The sequence below is a fragment of the Leptodactylus fuscus genome, chromosome 10, assembly GCF_031893055.1.
Source record: "Leptodactylus fuscus isolate aLepFus1 chromosome 10, aLepFus1.hap2, whole genome shotgun sequence".
NCBI classification, from domain to species: Eukaryota; Metazoa; Chordata; class Amphibia; order Anura; family Leptodactylidae; genus Leptodactylus; species Leptodactylus fuscus.
The window spans coordinates 6,324,403-6,341,377 of NC_134274.1; the positions used below are offsets into that span (position 1 = coordinate 6,324,403).

At 44.0% G+C, this 16,975-nt stretch overlaps 1 protein-coding gene across 1 annotated transcript; it reads left to right on the forward strand.

The window, feature by feature from the left end:
• The first annotated feature begins 6,366 nt into the window (after positions 1-6,366).
• C1S (complement C1s) lies at positions 6,367-16,043 on the forward strand. The gene is made up of 11 exons (XM_075288053.1): positions 6,367-6,589; positions 6,732-6,939; positions 7,472-7,643; positions 8,089-8,211; positions 8,540-8,739; positions 9,916-10,063; positions 11,294-11,415; positions 12,365-12,437; positions 12,520-12,639; positions 13,106-13,180; positions 15,117-16,043. The coding sequence occupies exons 1-11, from the start codon at positions 6,579-6,581 to the stop codon at positions 15,914-15,916; spliced, it is 2,052 nt and encodes a 683-aa protein (XP_075144154.1). The 5' UTR covers positions 6,367-6,578; the 3' UTR covers positions 15,917-16,043.
• Positions 16,044-16,975: the final 932 nt, after the last annotated feature.

The window sequence follows — 16,975 nt, forward strand, 5'->3', positions numbered from 1 at the left end:
ATCTAAGAAAGGTCCAAGAGGCGGAGAAGATACAAGGAAGGAAGAACAAATAAGTAATGTAATAGTGAGCGCAGCTCTGGAGTATAATACAGGATAAGTAATGTATGTACACAGTGACTGTACCAGCAGAATAGTGAGCGCAGCTCTGGGGTATAATACAGGATAAGTAATGTAATGTATGTACACAGTGACTGCACCAGCAGAATAGTGAGCGCAGCTCTGGGGTATAATACAGGATAAGTAATGTAATGTATGTACACAGTGACTGTACCAGCAGAATAGTGAGCGCAGCTCTGGAGTATAATACAGGATAAGTAATGTAATGTATGTACACAGTGACTGTACCAGCAGAATAGTGAGCGCAGCTCTGGAGTATAATACAGAATAAGTAATGTAATGCATGTACACAGTGTCTGTACCAGCAGAATAGTGAGTGCAGCTCTGGGGTATAATACAGGATAAGTAATGTAATGTATGTACAGTGACTGTACCAGCAGAATAGTGAGCACAGCTCTGGAGTATAATACAGGATAAGTAATGTAATGTATGTACACAGTGACTGTACCGGCAGAATAGTGAGCGCAGCTCTGGAGTATAATACAGGATAAGTAATGTAATGTATGTACACAGTGACTGTACCAGCAGAATAGTGAGCGCAGCTCTGGAGTATAATACAGAATAAGTAATGTAATGCATGTACACAGTGTCTGTACCAGCAGAATAGTGAGTGCAGCTCTGGGGTATAATACAGGATAAGTAATGTAATGTATGTACACAGTGACTGTACCAGCAGAATAGTGAGCGCAGCTCTGGGGTATAATACAGGATAAGTAATGTAATGTATGTACACAGTGACTGTACCAGCAGAATAGTGAGCACAGCTCTGGAGTATAATACAGGATAAGTAATGTAATGTATGTACACAGTGACTGTACCAGCAGAATAGTGAGCGCAGCTCTGGAGTATAATACAGGATAAGTAATGTATGTACACAGTGACTGCACCAGCAGAATAGTGAGTGCAGCTCTGGAGTATAATACAGGATAAGTAATGTAATGTATGTACACAGTGACTGTACCAGCAGAATAGTGAGCGCAGCTCTGGAGTATAATACAGGATAAGTAATGTAATGTATGTACACAGTGACTGTACCAGCAGAATAGTGAGTGCAGCTCTGGGGTATAATACAGGATAAGTAATGTATGTACACAGTGACTGCACCAGCAGAATAGTGAGTGCAGCTCTGGAGTATAATACAGGATAAGTAATGTAATGTATGTACACAGTGACTGTACCAGCAGAATAGTGAGCACAGCTCTGGAGTATAATACAGGATAAGTAATGTAATGTATGTACACAGTGACTGTACCAGCAGAATAGTGAGTGCAGCTCTGGGGTATAATACAGGATAAGTAATGTATGTACACAGTGACTGCACCAGCAGAATAGTGAGCGCAGCTCTGGGGTATAATACAGGATAAGTAATGTAATGTATGTACACAGTGACTGTACCAGCAGAATAGTGAGTGCAGCTCTGGAGTATAATACAGGATAAGTAATGTAATGTATGTACACAGTGACTGTACCAGCAGAATAGTGAGCGCAGCTCTGGAGTATAATACAGGATAAGTAATGTATGTACACAGTGACTGCACCAGCAGAATAGTGAGCGCAGCTCTGGGGTATAATACAGGATAAGTAATGTAATGTATGTACACAGTGACTGTACCAGCAGAATAGTGAGTGCAGCTCTGGAGTATAATACAGGATAAGTAATGTAATGTATGTACACAGTGACTGTACCAGCAGAATAGTGAGCGCAGCTCTGGAGTATAATACAGGATAAGTAATGTAATATATCTACACAGTGACTGCAACAGCGGAATAGTGAGCGCAGCTCTGGAGTATAATACAGGATAAGTAATGTATGTACACAGCGACTGCACCAGCATAATAGTGAGCGCAGCTCTGTAGTATAATACAGGATAAGTAATGTAATGTATGTACACAGTGACTGTACCAGCAGAATAGTGAGCGCAGCTCTGGAGTATAATACAGGATAAGTAATGTAATGTATGTACACAGTGACTGCACCAGCAGAATAGTGAGCGCAGCTCTGGAGTATAATACAGGATAAGTAATGTAATGTATGTACATAGTGACTGTACCAGCAGAATAGTGAGCGCAGCTCTGGAGTATAATACAGGATAAGTAATGTATGTATGTACACAGTGACTGTACCAGCAGAATAGTGAGCGCAGCTCTGGAGTATAATACAGGATAAGTAATGTATGTACACAGTGACTGTACCAGCAGAATAGTGAGCGCAGCTCTGGAGTATAATACAGGATAAGTAATGTCATGTATGTACACAGTGACTGTACCAGCAGAATAGTGAGCGCAGCTCTGGAGTATAATACAGGATAAGTAATGTCATGTATGTACACAGTGACTGTACCAGCAGAATAGTGAGCGCAGCTCTGGGGTATAATACAGGATAAGTAATGTATGTATGTACACAGTGACTGTACCAGCAGAATAGTGAGCGCAGCTCTGGAGTATAATACAGGATAAGTAATGTCATGTATGTACACAGTGACTGTACCAGCAGAATAGTGAGCGCAGCTCTGGAGTATAATACAGGATAAGTAATGTAATGTATGTACACAGTGACTGTACCAGCAGAATAGTGAGCGCAGCTCTGGAGTATAATACAGGATAAGTAATGTATGTATGTACACAGTGACTGTACCAGCAGAATAGTGAGCGCAGCTCTGGAGTATAATACAGGATAAGTAATGTATGTATGTACACAGTGACTGTACCAGCAGAATAGTGAGCGCAGCTCTGGAGTATTGACACAAATGCATTTTTTTCCAATTCCACCTCATTGTGAATATGATTCCAGTTTCCCAGGACATTGTACAGGACATAGGATGGCGCCATTACATAGTGCAAACAATAAGACTCTGTAACCGAAAAATAAAAAAATACGTACTTTTGGAAAATCAGGAGGAAAAAACAGATACATAAAAATTTGCTAAGCTTTTGAGGAGTTAATGGCCCTGTGACTGATTCTGCGCTAAATCTTCGCCACACAGTCCGCTGACATTACGGTGTTTGTGCACTCTGGAGACTGTCACTATTTTAGTCCAATTTGCAGGCCAAACAAGTACATTGAAGTCTATGGGTCCACAAAAATCACAGGGCGCCCTCATTGTGACGTTCGGTGCAGGTGTCAACTCCATCACAAATACCACAGCTCCCCCGTGTGGCAAACTGAGAGATGTGTCCGCACTATTTCACTACAGATCTTTCTGTTTGTCCACACACTTTCTGGCCATTGGTTCTCAATGGAGTTTCCTGGCCGTGGACACAAAATGTCAATGTTTGGTTCACCAAGGTACAGTCCTATGAAAAAGTTTGGGCACCCCTATTAATCTTAATCATTTTTAGTTCTAAATATTTTGGTGTTTGCAGCAGCCATTTCAGTTTGATCTATCTAATAACTGATGCACACAGTAATATTTCAGGATTGAAATGAGGTTTATTGTACTAACAGAAAATGCGCAATATGCATTAAACCAAAATTTGACCGGTGCAAAAATATGGGCACCTCAACAGAAAAGTGACATTAATATTTAGTACATCCTCCTTTTGCAAAGATAACAGCCTCTAGTCGCTTCCTGTAGCTTTTAATCAGTTCCTGGATCCTGGATGAAGGTATTTTGGACCATTTCTTTCTACAAAACAATTCAAGTTCAGTTCAGTTTGATGGTCGCCGAGCATGGACAGCCCGCTCTCAAATGATCTGAAAACAAAGATTGTTCAACATAGTTGTTCAGGGGAAGGATACAAAACGTTGTCTCAGAGATTTAACCTGTCAGTTTCCACTGTGAGGAACATAGTAAGGAAATGGAAGACCACAGGGACAGTTCTTGTTAAGCCCAGAAGTGGCAGGCCAAGAAAAATATCAGAAAGGCAGAGAAGAAGAATGGTGAGAACAGTGAAGGACAATCCACAGACCACCTCCAAAGAGCTGCAGCATCATCTTGCTGCAGATGGTGTCACTGTGCATCGGTCAGCAATACAGCGCACTTTGCACAAGGAGAAGCTGTATGGGAGAGTGATGAGAAAGAAGCCATTTCTGCAACTACGCCACAAACAGAGTTGCCTGAGGTATGCAAAAGCACATTTGGACAAGCCAGCTTAATTTTGGAAGAAGGTCCTGTGGACTGATGAAACAAAGATTGAGTTGTTTGGTCATACAAAAAGGCGTTATGCATGGCGTCCAAAAAAAACTGCATTCCAAGAAAAACACTTGCTACCCACTGTAAAATTTGGTGGAGGTTCCATCATGCTTTGGGGCTGTGTGGCCAATGCCGGCATCGGGAATCTTGGTAAAGTTGAGGATGGATTCCACTCAGTATCAGCAGATTCTTGAGAATAATGTTCAAGAATCAGTGACGAAGTTGAAGTTACGCCGGGGATGGATATTTCAGCAAGACAATGATCCAAAACACCGCTCCAAATCGATTCAGGCATTCATGCAGAGGAACAATTACAATGTTCTGGAATGGCCATCCCAGTCCCCAGACCTGAATATCATTGAACATCTGTGGGATGATTTGAAGCGGGCTGTCCATGCTCGGCCACCATCTAACTTAACTGAACTTGAATTGTTTTGTAAAGAGGAATGGTCCAAAATACCTTCATCCAGGATCCAGGAACTGATTAAAAGCTACAGGAAGCGACTAGAGGCTGTTATCTTTGCAAAAGGAGGATCTACTAAATATTAATGTCACTTTTCTGTTGAGGTGCCCATACTTTTGCACCGGTCAAATTTTGGTTTAATGCATATTGCACATTTTCTGTTAGTACAATAAACCTCATTTCAATCCTGAAATATTACTGTGTCCATCAGTTATTAGATATATCAAACTGAAATGGCTGCTGCAAACACCAAAATATTCAGAACTAAAAATGATTAAGATTAATAGGGGGCACAAACTTTTTCATAGGACTGTATCACTTGTGTCATGATGTCCGCCATGCTGGTAAAAGCATAGTCCACCACCAGACGTCTCCAGGATGATTGGGAGAAGACAATCTTGGAGGATGGTTATATCCCATTCTTTATTCAAGTGTTCTAAGACAATGGTGACTGGGCCATTCCATGGATGAGAAGATGCGGCAGTCCAGTGGATGGTCTCAGGAGGCTTTACTATAGACAGGACTCATGGTGGCCTCACCTTGTCTTCTCCAGACAACGATTCTTCCTGAAGCCATGTGTCTCCAAGAACAACATCAAGGATAGGTTGACATCCAGGGGATCGGACAGCAGAGGACAGGGGTACGGTTATTCCCTTTATTGGCGCCCCCTTCTAACTGATTGGGACATCTCAAAAACGTCTCCAGAGAAGATAAGATGAGGCCACCATGAGTCCCGTATCATGTCTACAGAGACCGTCCATGTGTGGGGTGACGTCTCATCCATGGAGTCATAATTTTACCTAAATATGGCCACTTTAAGAAAAAAGTTTTTGCAAAGTTTTGTTTTTTTGTTAACAGGTTAAAATGTAAATAAAGCTTTATAAATTTGGTATCCCCAGAATCTTACCGAAACATAGAATACAGGTGACCTGTCATTTTGGCTGCAGAGTGAACGCCGTAAAAACGAAGCCCGTAAGAAAGTCGCGCAAATGCAGTTTTTCTCCAATTCCACCCCATTCTGAATCTTGTTCCAGCTTCCCAGTACATTGTACAGAATAATAAATGGGGACATGAGAAAGAACAGTTGTCCCGCTAACAGTAAGACCTCGTATGGCCCTGAGAATGGAAAAATAAAAAAGTGATGGGGTCGGGAGTCAAAAACGAAAATTGAAAATCGCCTCTGGCATGAAGGGGTTAAGTCTGCGACCAAATCTTGCCGTTCCCTTCCTGCAGTCACCACGAGATGGCGGCAGTGCAACAGAAATAGAATCCGTGAGCAGAAGAAAACACAAAATTGTGAATTAGTAACTTTTTTTGGGGGGGTGGGGGGGGGGGAGTATTTTTGACCACAATGAAATTTACATCTATAGCGTCCCTTTAAGCCTCAGTTCCTCTTTGGCGCGGGGCCAGCTGTTGTTTGTGTACAGATAGTCCGGGTGATGGTGACTGGTCAGATTTCGGGCCTCTTCCCCCTCCACTTTCATTTATTGGAAATCAGCTGCTTTCAACTCCAAAAAAAAACAAAAAAAAACAGATTCTTACGAAATCTCGGACTTTCCCCCCGTTCAGATGCGGCATCCCATTGGCCTTCTTATATTGCCTGCATTTACTCAGTACGACCCATTCAGTTGTCCACATCTGGATTCTCCCCACCCGCAGCCCCCGGCCATGTCCATAGAGGGTTAAATCCCCCATGGATCGAGGGGGGGGGGGGTATTATCCAAAGTCCAAAACATAAACAAGGAGGGAATTTTTTCCTTCTTTCCCAGTGTAAAACGATTAAGATCTGAAATGTGCTAAGTGTCCGGCGCTGGCAGCGAGCGGTGAAACGTCTGCTCCCCTGTCCTGTATCATCTGCTGGGAGTATGAAGCTGAGGTGAGTCCCCCCCAATGACCTGCAGAGCTTGCAATCTAGTGCACACTTTGCATCCTGCATACCCATGACTCTTTGCATGCATTTTGGGTAATACGCATAACATATACTGTAGCCATATTGCATCTTATTTTATGCAACATAGGTGTCTGTTTCTCGCCCTCCTGGGGTGTGCCAGTGCGGGGTCACCCTCTATGTTTGGAGAGATCACATCCCCCAATTATCCTCAGGTTTACCCCAATAATGCAGTGGAAAGCTGGAACATTGAGGTCCCGGAGGGGTACGGCATCCGCCTGTACTTCACACACCTGGACATTGAGCCCTCGGAGAACTGCGAGTATGACTATCTGCAGGTAAGTACTGAGGCAGGGCGCAACACTAGGGCAGTGGTTCCAGCTGCCGCAACACTACAACCCCCAGCATGCTTGGGGTTAGACTTATTGATGCTGTGTGAGCCTCAATGGTTGGCCCACACAGCCATGTGACAATCAAGCCCCTCCCATGATTTAGTAAAGGCAGTCATGTGACCACTAAACCCCTCCCAGGAGTAAGTAAATGGAGTCATGTGACCACTGAACCCCTTCCAGGAGTAGCAAAAGCAATCAGTTCTATTCCAATCATTATTAGTGTCTGGTAGGGGTCCAGAAATATACAAGTAGGGGTGACTTGATCTTTCCTTTAATTCTAGACAAGCCTTTTAAGTCTATAGGTAAGGCCATATAGTCTATATGGAGCCCCACTAACACCAGATCATCAGGCTGGGCTGATATTAAGTCATTTATAGTCAGATTCCTGTAATGTAAAATCTCCATACCCCTAATATACAATGTGTATGGTACATCCCTATTCTGCCGCTCAGGGCTGACCCCTCTCCCTATCCTGCAGATTATAATCGGCACTGAGGTTCAGCAGGCCTACTGCGGCCGCCATGTGCTTGGATCCGCCGGATTCCCACAAGAGAAGTTCTATGATACCACTCACATGACGTTATCGTTCAGGTCTGACTTCTCCAACCAGGAGAGATATACTGGATTTGCGGCTTATTACATGGCTGCAGGTGGGTGATGTGTATACATGCAACGTTTAATAAGCAAAGTCAGTCCAAACAAAGTGAAGTAAATGGGTAGATGTAAGGCAAGTGTAACGTGTGAGCACAGATGTAACGTGTAGGTGCAGGTGCAATGTGTAAGTGCAGGTGCAATGTGTAAGTGCAGGTGCAATGTGTTAGTGCAGGTGTAATGTGTTAGTGCAGGTGTAATGTGTAAGTGCAGGTGCAATGTGTTAGTGCAGGTGTAATGTGTTAGTGTAGGTGTAATGTGTTAGTGCAGGTGCAATGTGTAAGTGTAGGTGTAATGTATTATTGCCATTTTATAATCCCATGTCACCTCATGCTGCCGGGTTTGAAGATGGGAGATAAAAGCCAAGTGGGAAAGGGCAAGGTTCCTCCTTCTGCGATGGAGGCCATTTTCCGTTCACACTCTCTTCTCTTCTCTTTCATACAGATGTGGATGAGTGCGACGGCCATCATGACCCCTGCTCACATTTTTGCAACAATTACATTGGAGGATTTTTCTGCTCCTGTCCTCCAGAATATGAACTGCAAGACGACCAGAGCACCTGTGGGGGTAAATACTGCTCTGTCCTTATCTGGTGGGTGTAAGATGGACAGGTATGTAAACTCTACACCCTATAGCACAGATTGGGATGTAAAGTGTGGAGCGCCCCCTATTAGGGCTGGCTGTGTTGTCAAGAGCCTAGACTAACACCGTGGACTCCCTGCTGATGGCTACAATGTATCCATGTAAGGAAGAACTATCTGGAAGGATCAATATATGAAAGTTGCGCAGCTTGTTTTTATTGGGTTAGGACATCCTTAAATATTGGGGGTTGCTGCTACTTCTTGTTGTCATCTATGTCACCCGTATGATCTGACTGTGTCTTTGTGTTTTACAGTAAACTGTAGTGGGGGTCTGTACACAGATCAGAGGGGGCAGATCAGCAGCCCGGGATATCCTTCTCCATACCCCGAGAACTCTCGTTGCGAATACAAAGTAGTCCTAGAGTCGGGGTATCAGGTGATTCTGTCATTCAAGGCGCAAGATTTTGACATCGAAGCTCCTGAAGATGGGAGCTGCATCTATGACAGTCTTACGGTAAGTGCACGGGGTCAGCGTCTGATTCAGGCAAAGTGGGTGGAACCAACAGCTAAGCCGAGATACAACTGTTTGCACTTTGTGGCTACCGGGGTGTCACAAAACTCCACCCACAGCCTGGAAGGTCCTCCTCTTACATAGACGGTGCCCGGTAAAAACATTGTATCTCCCCCAATACATGTCAACAGGGCGTGGCTCCATATAGACAATTAAAGGAAAACCACCAATATCTTAACATAATTAATTTTCTAAATACATCCAAATTAGAATTCTGATGTTTTTCTCTTGCCAGAAAGCAATGCATTGGGATCCAGATGACAGTAACACAGATACATGCAATGGCTATTAGGTCACATGTCAACAATAGGGTTACCCATTAATTAGCAAGAAGTGTCCGGACTCTAATGAAGTCCAGCTCTGGATGTGACTAAAATGGAAGAAGTAATATCAAAATCAATAAAATGAGCAAAATCACTTTAAAGAGAACCTTTCACCTTCTCCACCAACTCTAGCTCTTTACATCCTCGAATAGTCGCCCCTCTACTGATTCCAGCACAGTTGGAATTTTCTCTCTAGCCCCCACCATTCCTGAGAAATCAGTACAGTTAGTTTTGGAGCCTGATACGTTAACTAGACTCCCTAATATCAAGTGGGTGGTGTCAGGCAGGAGCAGGGAAGGGGGCGTGACTTAGAGCTCCAATCACAGGCAGACTGTAAGAGCTCTGAGACACGCCCCCTTACATGCCCCTGCCTGACACCACCCACTGGACATTAGGGAGTTTAGGATATCAGGCACTGAAACTAATAGCACTGATCGCTCAAGAACGATAAGGGCTAGAGAAAAAATTCCAACTGTGCTGGAATCAATAGAGCGGGGCCTATTAAAGAAATAAAAAAAACTTGAGATAATGAAGTTTTAGAAAGTTTTTAGCATTTTAGGAAGTTCTCTGTACAGTTACATATACACAATGTTTGAGATTGAAAGTCACTGGAAATATCTGGTCAGATACAATTACTGTATCTCAAAGTATTTTAGACCCCTTTGACAATGATGGAACAGAAACCCACCCTATCCCATTCCTATAAATAGATGTCCTTGTTAGCTATGGGGAGGATTCTCTACAGTAAGGGCATTTATAGTATCTCAGCTGTAATGGAGACTCATTTTCTCCCCAGATTAAAGCCAAAGGAAAGAAGTTTGGACCCTACTGTGGGAAGACGCCCCCTCCTCGCATTGAAACGGGCAGTCATGAAGTGGACATTGAATTCATAACAGACAGCGGAGGGGATAACAAAGGCTGGAAGATCTACTATTCAGAGGATGGTGAGGAAGAGGCTGAACCCTATATATGCCATATGGGCCTGATCACTGAGGAGTAGGGTATGGGTGTATGGGGCTGGGGGCACAGGGGTCCTTACAGTGGGCGAGATGATGTAGAAGTGTAAAGTTGTACTGCCTAAAAAAAATACACTACATCAAATCATATCCCCCATTATATATGGTAGACTAAACATTCAGGACTCCAAAAAAGTTGGGTGCTGACCCTAATGCAAAGGCTACTAGACCCGAGTGTAATATACGTAGCAGGGCTCCCATGGAACATGTGCAGCTTATAATACTGGTGTCTTCCTATGTGGGAGAAGAATATTTGGGTCCACTTAAGCACTTGGGCCACCTCTGCACCCTTGATAGCTTTACCGCTGGCCTTGTGGAAGTTGCTATAGTAGCCCTGTTACTTTTTCATAACTGGGCAGATCTGTTCCTGAACCTTTGGGCTTCATCAATGTTGGATTCCACTTAGATGTCATTATTCAGCATTGACTGATCCAAAGAAGACTTGATTTTAAGAGGACATGTCCCTTAAGGCGCCCTTTAAGGACACTAGCATATGCCCATGCCTAGGCTGAGTCTTGGCACAGTCAAAGGACATGGACAGCAGGCTGTTAAAACAGGAACAGTCCTTCCAGTCTTGCAGATCACAGCTCTTCTTATGCAGATCAGCAGCACGATCCTGGCAGCGACAGCGCTATGATGAGAACAGTTCCTACTTCTGACATGCTCATGTTCTCTTCTCTACTTCACAGAGGTTCCGGTTTGCAAACATTTACAGTATAGGCAGTGAGCGTCAGTCTTTATGTGCAGGCTCCTATCTGTATACTGTAGCCTGACTCTCTGTATACTCATGGAATGGGACAGAGTTAATGCAAATCCTATTCAACGGTGTCAAAGGAGTCAAAGCCTAACATCATAAGGCGTGCACATTCTACCATCCCAACATATACCATTACCCAACAAAGATGTATCACACAGTTTATTGGCACAATTTGGGCGGTTGTAGCTGAACCAATGCAGACCCTCTCGATACTACAACCAGCTGTGACACCAATCCTGACCTGCATTCGGAGCCCACCATACTGCCCTACCACAAGCTTTATAGCAATACCGGGCAACCATTATGGCTTGGGATTTTGATTCTGTTCAAGTTTGTCGCTCGTAAAACAGATAAAGCTTGTGAATCTCGTAACATCCCCCCCTCTTTGTCATCCTTGCCAGCCATTCCCTGCCCGGCAGACGCCTTCGATCATTCCATTCTACATCCACAAAAGAACAAGTATGTTTTCAAAGACATGGTCACCGTGAAGTGTGAGGAAGGATATGAGATAGTATCAGGGAAGGTAAGTGACGGCAGGATTGCTGCACATGCTGGGTAGTTGTGGGTGCCGAATAGCTGCACACGCTGGGTAGTTGTGAGTGCCAAATAGCTGCACATGCTGGGTAGTTGTAGGTGCGGAATAGCTGCACACGCTGGGTAGTTGTTGGTGCCGAATAGCTGCACACGCTGGGTAGTTGTTGGTGCCGAATAGCTGCACACGCTGGGTAGTTGTAGGTGCGGAATAGCTGCACACACAGGGTAGTTGTTGGTGCCTAATAGCTGCACACGCTGGGTAGTTGTGGGTGCCGAATAGCTGCACACGCTGGGTAGTTGTGGGTGCGGAATAGCTGCACATACTGGGTAGTTGTGGGTGCTGAATAGCTGCACATGCTGGGTAGTTGTAGGTGCGGAATAGCTGCACACACAGGGTAGTTGTTGGTACCGAATAGCTGCACACGCTGGGTAGTTGTGGGTGCCGAATAGCTGCACACGCTGGGTAGTTGTGGGTGCCGAATAGCTGCACATGCTGGGTAGTTGTGGGTGCCGAATATTATAATTAAAGGACTTGTCCATGTAATGGGTCTAACAGAAGCTGGATGTGGAAATTAACAAAATGTTAGTGTTCTGGCAGCTTCAAGATAAAGGTGGGATGGAATTATACTTTATGTATATGGTAACAGGTTTATAATATATTTGCTATGTACCGAGTGCCCCCCCTTTATATAGGTCAGTAGGTCATGACTCTAAACCACAAACTATTGTCTTTAAATCAAGTAATGCATCTGACCCCATCAGCACCCTCAAATTAACTTCAGACCACAAATCCTGAAGAAAATACCCCTATACCCTTAGGGTAGTCATCCTAAACCTCTGCCCATTGTCAGCACCACGGAGATCTTCTCTGTACCTAGCTGGCATGTAAGACCCCGGTATCTGTTACCTCTCCTGCTCTATTCCTTGCCATTTTTCAGAAACGGTTGCCTTCATTCCGATCGAAGTGCCAAGGAGATGGAACCTGGTCCGACAAACACCTGAAATGCAAACGTAAGTGACAACTCCATAAAAACCAGAAATGTCAGGTACTAAGACAATGGAGCAATGACCCCCATCCTTCTCCTCTCTGCAGCTGTGGATTGTGGTGAGCCCGAACCTCTTGTGAACGGTGACGTTAAATTCACACTCACCACATATGGGGCGAAAGCCGTGTACTTCTGCAAGACAGAATATTACACCCTGAAAGGAGATGGTTAGTATTTGTGGAGTAGAGAAGATGGAGTGGGAATGGTTGGGCAGAGATGAACACGTGTGAATGGTAGGAGATGGCTGTAGAGCACATGTATGACTGGTAGGAGATGGCGTGTGGAGCTCATGTATGACTGGTAGGAGATGGCGTGTGGAGCACATGTATGACTGGTAGGAGATGGCGTGTGGAGCACATGTATGACTGGTAGGAGATGGCGTGTGGAGCACATGTATGACTGGTAGGAGATGGCGTGTGGAACACATGTATGACTGGTAGGAGATGGCGTGTGGAGCACATGTATGACTGGTAGGAGATGGCGTGTGGGGCACATGTATGACTGGTAGGAGGAGATCATGTGTGCAGCACATGTATGACTGGTAGGAGATGGTGTCAGAGCACATGTATGACTGGTGACACATGTTAGGAGTACTGTATGTGCCACTACTCATTCATTTCTACTTATTTTCAGATACTTATTACTGCTCTATGAATGGCCTCTGGATAACCAGCAATAAAGACAGTGAGCTTCCCAAATGTACAGCAGGTAAATGAGAGGAACCACATCCAAAAGCTGTTCACTGACATACAGTTGGTTTTTGACACCCTCTCCTCCACCCCCTTTCTCCATTGCACTGATCACTGTTTCTGAATATACAGTTCAATCCATATTTTAAGTCCAAACAGTCAGCCCAGTGAGAGCAGGGATATAAGAAGCAGGGGCTTTGACAGTTTTATTTCTCGCAAAATCCATTCTGGGAGATCAAAAACTATGAGATAAAACTGTCACTAAACGCTTTAGCTGAATCTTGTTATCTCTCTGCTCTGGCTGAAGCTGTAGCTGGATATGGACACTAGGGTGCGTATGTGAAAAGTGTATTCAGAGACAGTGATCAGCGCAGGAATATATGGGGGTAGAGGAGGAGGAGGAGACGGAGAAGAAGAAGATAAGAAGCAGGGGCTGTGAATGTTTTATCTCTCCCAGAGTCGGGTTAGGAGTTGAAATATTATCCAGCTCTGTGAGAGATAAAACTGTGATATAAAACTGTCACTAGATGCTCTAGCTGAATTTTGTTATGCCTCTGCTTTGGTTGTAGCTGGATACAGACAATAGGGTATCAATCTGAACAGTGTATTCAGAAACAGCAATGAGGATGAGGATGAGAATGAGAAGACAGAAAGCAGGGAGATGAAATGCAAGGGCCATGATCATTTTATTTCTAAGGTCGAATTGATCGCTGTTACTGAATACACTGTGAAATCCATACCCTGCTCTCTGTATCCTGCTAACAAAACTCAGCTAGAGCATCTACTGGCAGTTTTATCTCACAGCTTTAGCTCTCACAAAGCTGGGTTAGGAAGTGAAATATTATCCAGCTCTGTGAGAGATAAAACTATGAGATAAAACTGTCACTAGATGCTCTAGCTGAGTTTTGTTAGCTGGATACAGAGAGCAGGGTATGTATTTGACAGTGTATTCAGTAACAGCAATCAGCAGGGGAAGGGGGAGATAGAAGAGGATGAGGCAACAGAGTGCAGGGACATGAGATGCAGGGACTGGGACAGTTTTATCTCCGAGTAGGGTTAAGAGATAACATATTATCCCGTTCTGTGAAAACTAAAACTATGCAATAACTAATGCTTTAGCTAAATGTTGTCATCTCTCTGCTCTGACTGAAGCTGTAGCTGGATATGGACACCAGGGTACCTATTTGAAAACTGTATTTAGAAGCAGTGATCAGTGTAGGCAAATAAGGAGGTAGAGAAGGATGAGCAGAGATCAAGAAGCTAAGCAGGGGCTGTGACAGTTTTATCTCTCCAAGAGCTGGATTAGAAGCTGAACTATTATCTAACTCTGTGAGAGATAAAACTGTCACTAGATGCTCTAGTTGAGTTTTGTTATCTCTCTTCTCTGGCTGTAGCTGGATACAGACACCAAGGTATGGATTTGAATAGTGTAGTGTATTCAGTAACAGCGATCAGAGCAGGTGAAGGGGAGTTAGGAGGAGGATGAGAATACAAAAATCAGGGAGATGAAATGCAAGGGCCATGATCATTTTATTTTTAAGGTCGAGTTGATCGCTGTTACTGAATACACTGTCAAATCCATACCCTGCTCTCTGTATCCAGCTAACAAAACTCAGCTAGAGCATCTACTGGCAGTTTTATCTCACAGTTTTAGCTCTCACAAAGCTGGGTTAGGAAGTGAAATATTATCCAGCTCTGTGAGAGATAAGACTATGAGATAAAACTGTCACTAGATGCTCTAGCTGAGTTTTGTTAGCTGGATACAGAGAGCAGGGTATGGATTTGACAGTTTATTCAGTAACAGCGATCAGAGCAGGTGAAGTAGGGAGAGAAGTAAAGGAAGGAAGGATTTTTCTTTATTAAAATATATTACGTTTGCTATTATGACCTGTATTATTGATTTGTAAAATTTAGCATAAAAGCTTAGATACAATTTCATTTTTATGTGTTTTCAGTCTGTGGAAAAACATCATTATCCCAGGGATCTCGGATTTTTGGTGGGAGCAAAGCTGATGCTGGATGGTTTCCATGGGTAGTACGGGTCGACTTGGTTACCAATATTGGTGGTGGGTCGCTCATTTCGGATCAATGGGTTGTGACGGCTGCCCACGTTTTGACAGAGAACGCGAACCCTACGATACAAGTTGGAAATGTGGATTTTCAGAAGGCAGTGGATGTTCAGGCCAAGAAAGTGATTCTCCACCCAGATTGGGATGTGAATGTGGAGAAGAGGACAGATTACAATAATGATATCGCCCTTATCCAACTGGCAAGGAGAATCGAACTGGATGACTGTATTTACCCAGTATGCCTGCCGGACAAGAGTGAGCCGGACCGGCCCGCCATTAATGAGGTTGGGTATGTTGCTGGTTGGGGAAAAACTGAAAAAAGAGCCAAAACAAAGTATCTACAATTTGTATCCATTCCACTCCGTGATCTTGAATATTGTAAGAAGATTGTGCCAAAAACTTATACCGTCACCTCAAACATGATGTGCGCCGGCGGAGACGGTTTCGACAGTTGCGATGGTGACAGCGGGGGTCCGTTCATGTTTGAAGATCTAAAAAATCGAGAATACAAGAGATTATATCTCGGTGGCATCGTCTCTTGGGGGATAGAATGTGGCAAATATGGAATGTACACCAAAGTTCAGAACTACTTGGACTGGATCGAGAAGACGATAGAAGAGGTGGAAAATGGTGAGAAAGACGAAGAGCCACTGGAGCCACAAAGAATCTGTACGAAGGCAAAGTGAGCCGTGTAGTTGTCTGGTGACATTAGTATATATGGGAGGGGGATCATATCCTTTACTATGAAATATGTTAATGGAATGTCCATTTTTATGTGAATTCTGAAAACAATAAAGAAAATACAATCATAAATGGTCCTTGTCATTGTGCAATCTGTTGCGGTTTAGATGGTCGCACCACCGTTAGCAATGTCCGCTGCTCGCACCCGTTATAAGATATGGATGGAGAGATTAGAAAGTGAAATTCTGATAAGGACAAAAAGGAAACATTAGTTTCCAACCCAAGAAGCCCCCAAAAATGACTCCATACTTCATCTAAGTGGAGAGGTGAACATGAAGGAAAAAATTCAAGTTAGAGGATGCAAAAGGAGAAGAAGTAAGTGTGTCCAAGAAACCATCAAGACGAAGAGTTGTCGACCCAGCAGATGATGAAGAAGAATACTCCCTGACTTGGAGGAGATGACGTGTCCTAGAGTAGAGGGAGTCTTTGTGTCCGACAAGAACAGGCAAAGAGTTTCAGACAAAAAGCCGATATAGGATGAAGGACGGTCATCATGGATGACAAATACCAATGAGATGTTGTAGGGCCATCTAAAAGACAATGCCAAGACTCTCTTATCAGGCTTCTGGAGACCAATGGCTGGGGTCTGTAGGGCAACAGGTAGTATTTGGGGCTATACTATAGCACCGATTAAGAACAATCGATCCCGGCTCAAGGACTGAGAGAAGCTTCAACACAATACTCAGGCACGGAGTGATCAGCTGTAGGAGATCGCTGGAACCAAGATGGCCACAGACAGGAAACACACAAAACGCCATCTTACTAAGGGACCAGGACTGGCAACACAAAAAGTCCATCGAAACAAGATCCTGGCAGACGAGTTGTTTCGGGAAGGGATCCATTGACTTGGGTCTGAGCAAGAGACATAGAGGGCAATTTGAGAGTTGTAGGGCCACAGCAGATAGGGCCCCGGGAGATGATCAGTCCATAGCTGCCTGATCCCAGGAGAAGATACAGATGATACAGATGGCAGGGACGACTGTCATAGCAAAGACGACTTTGTA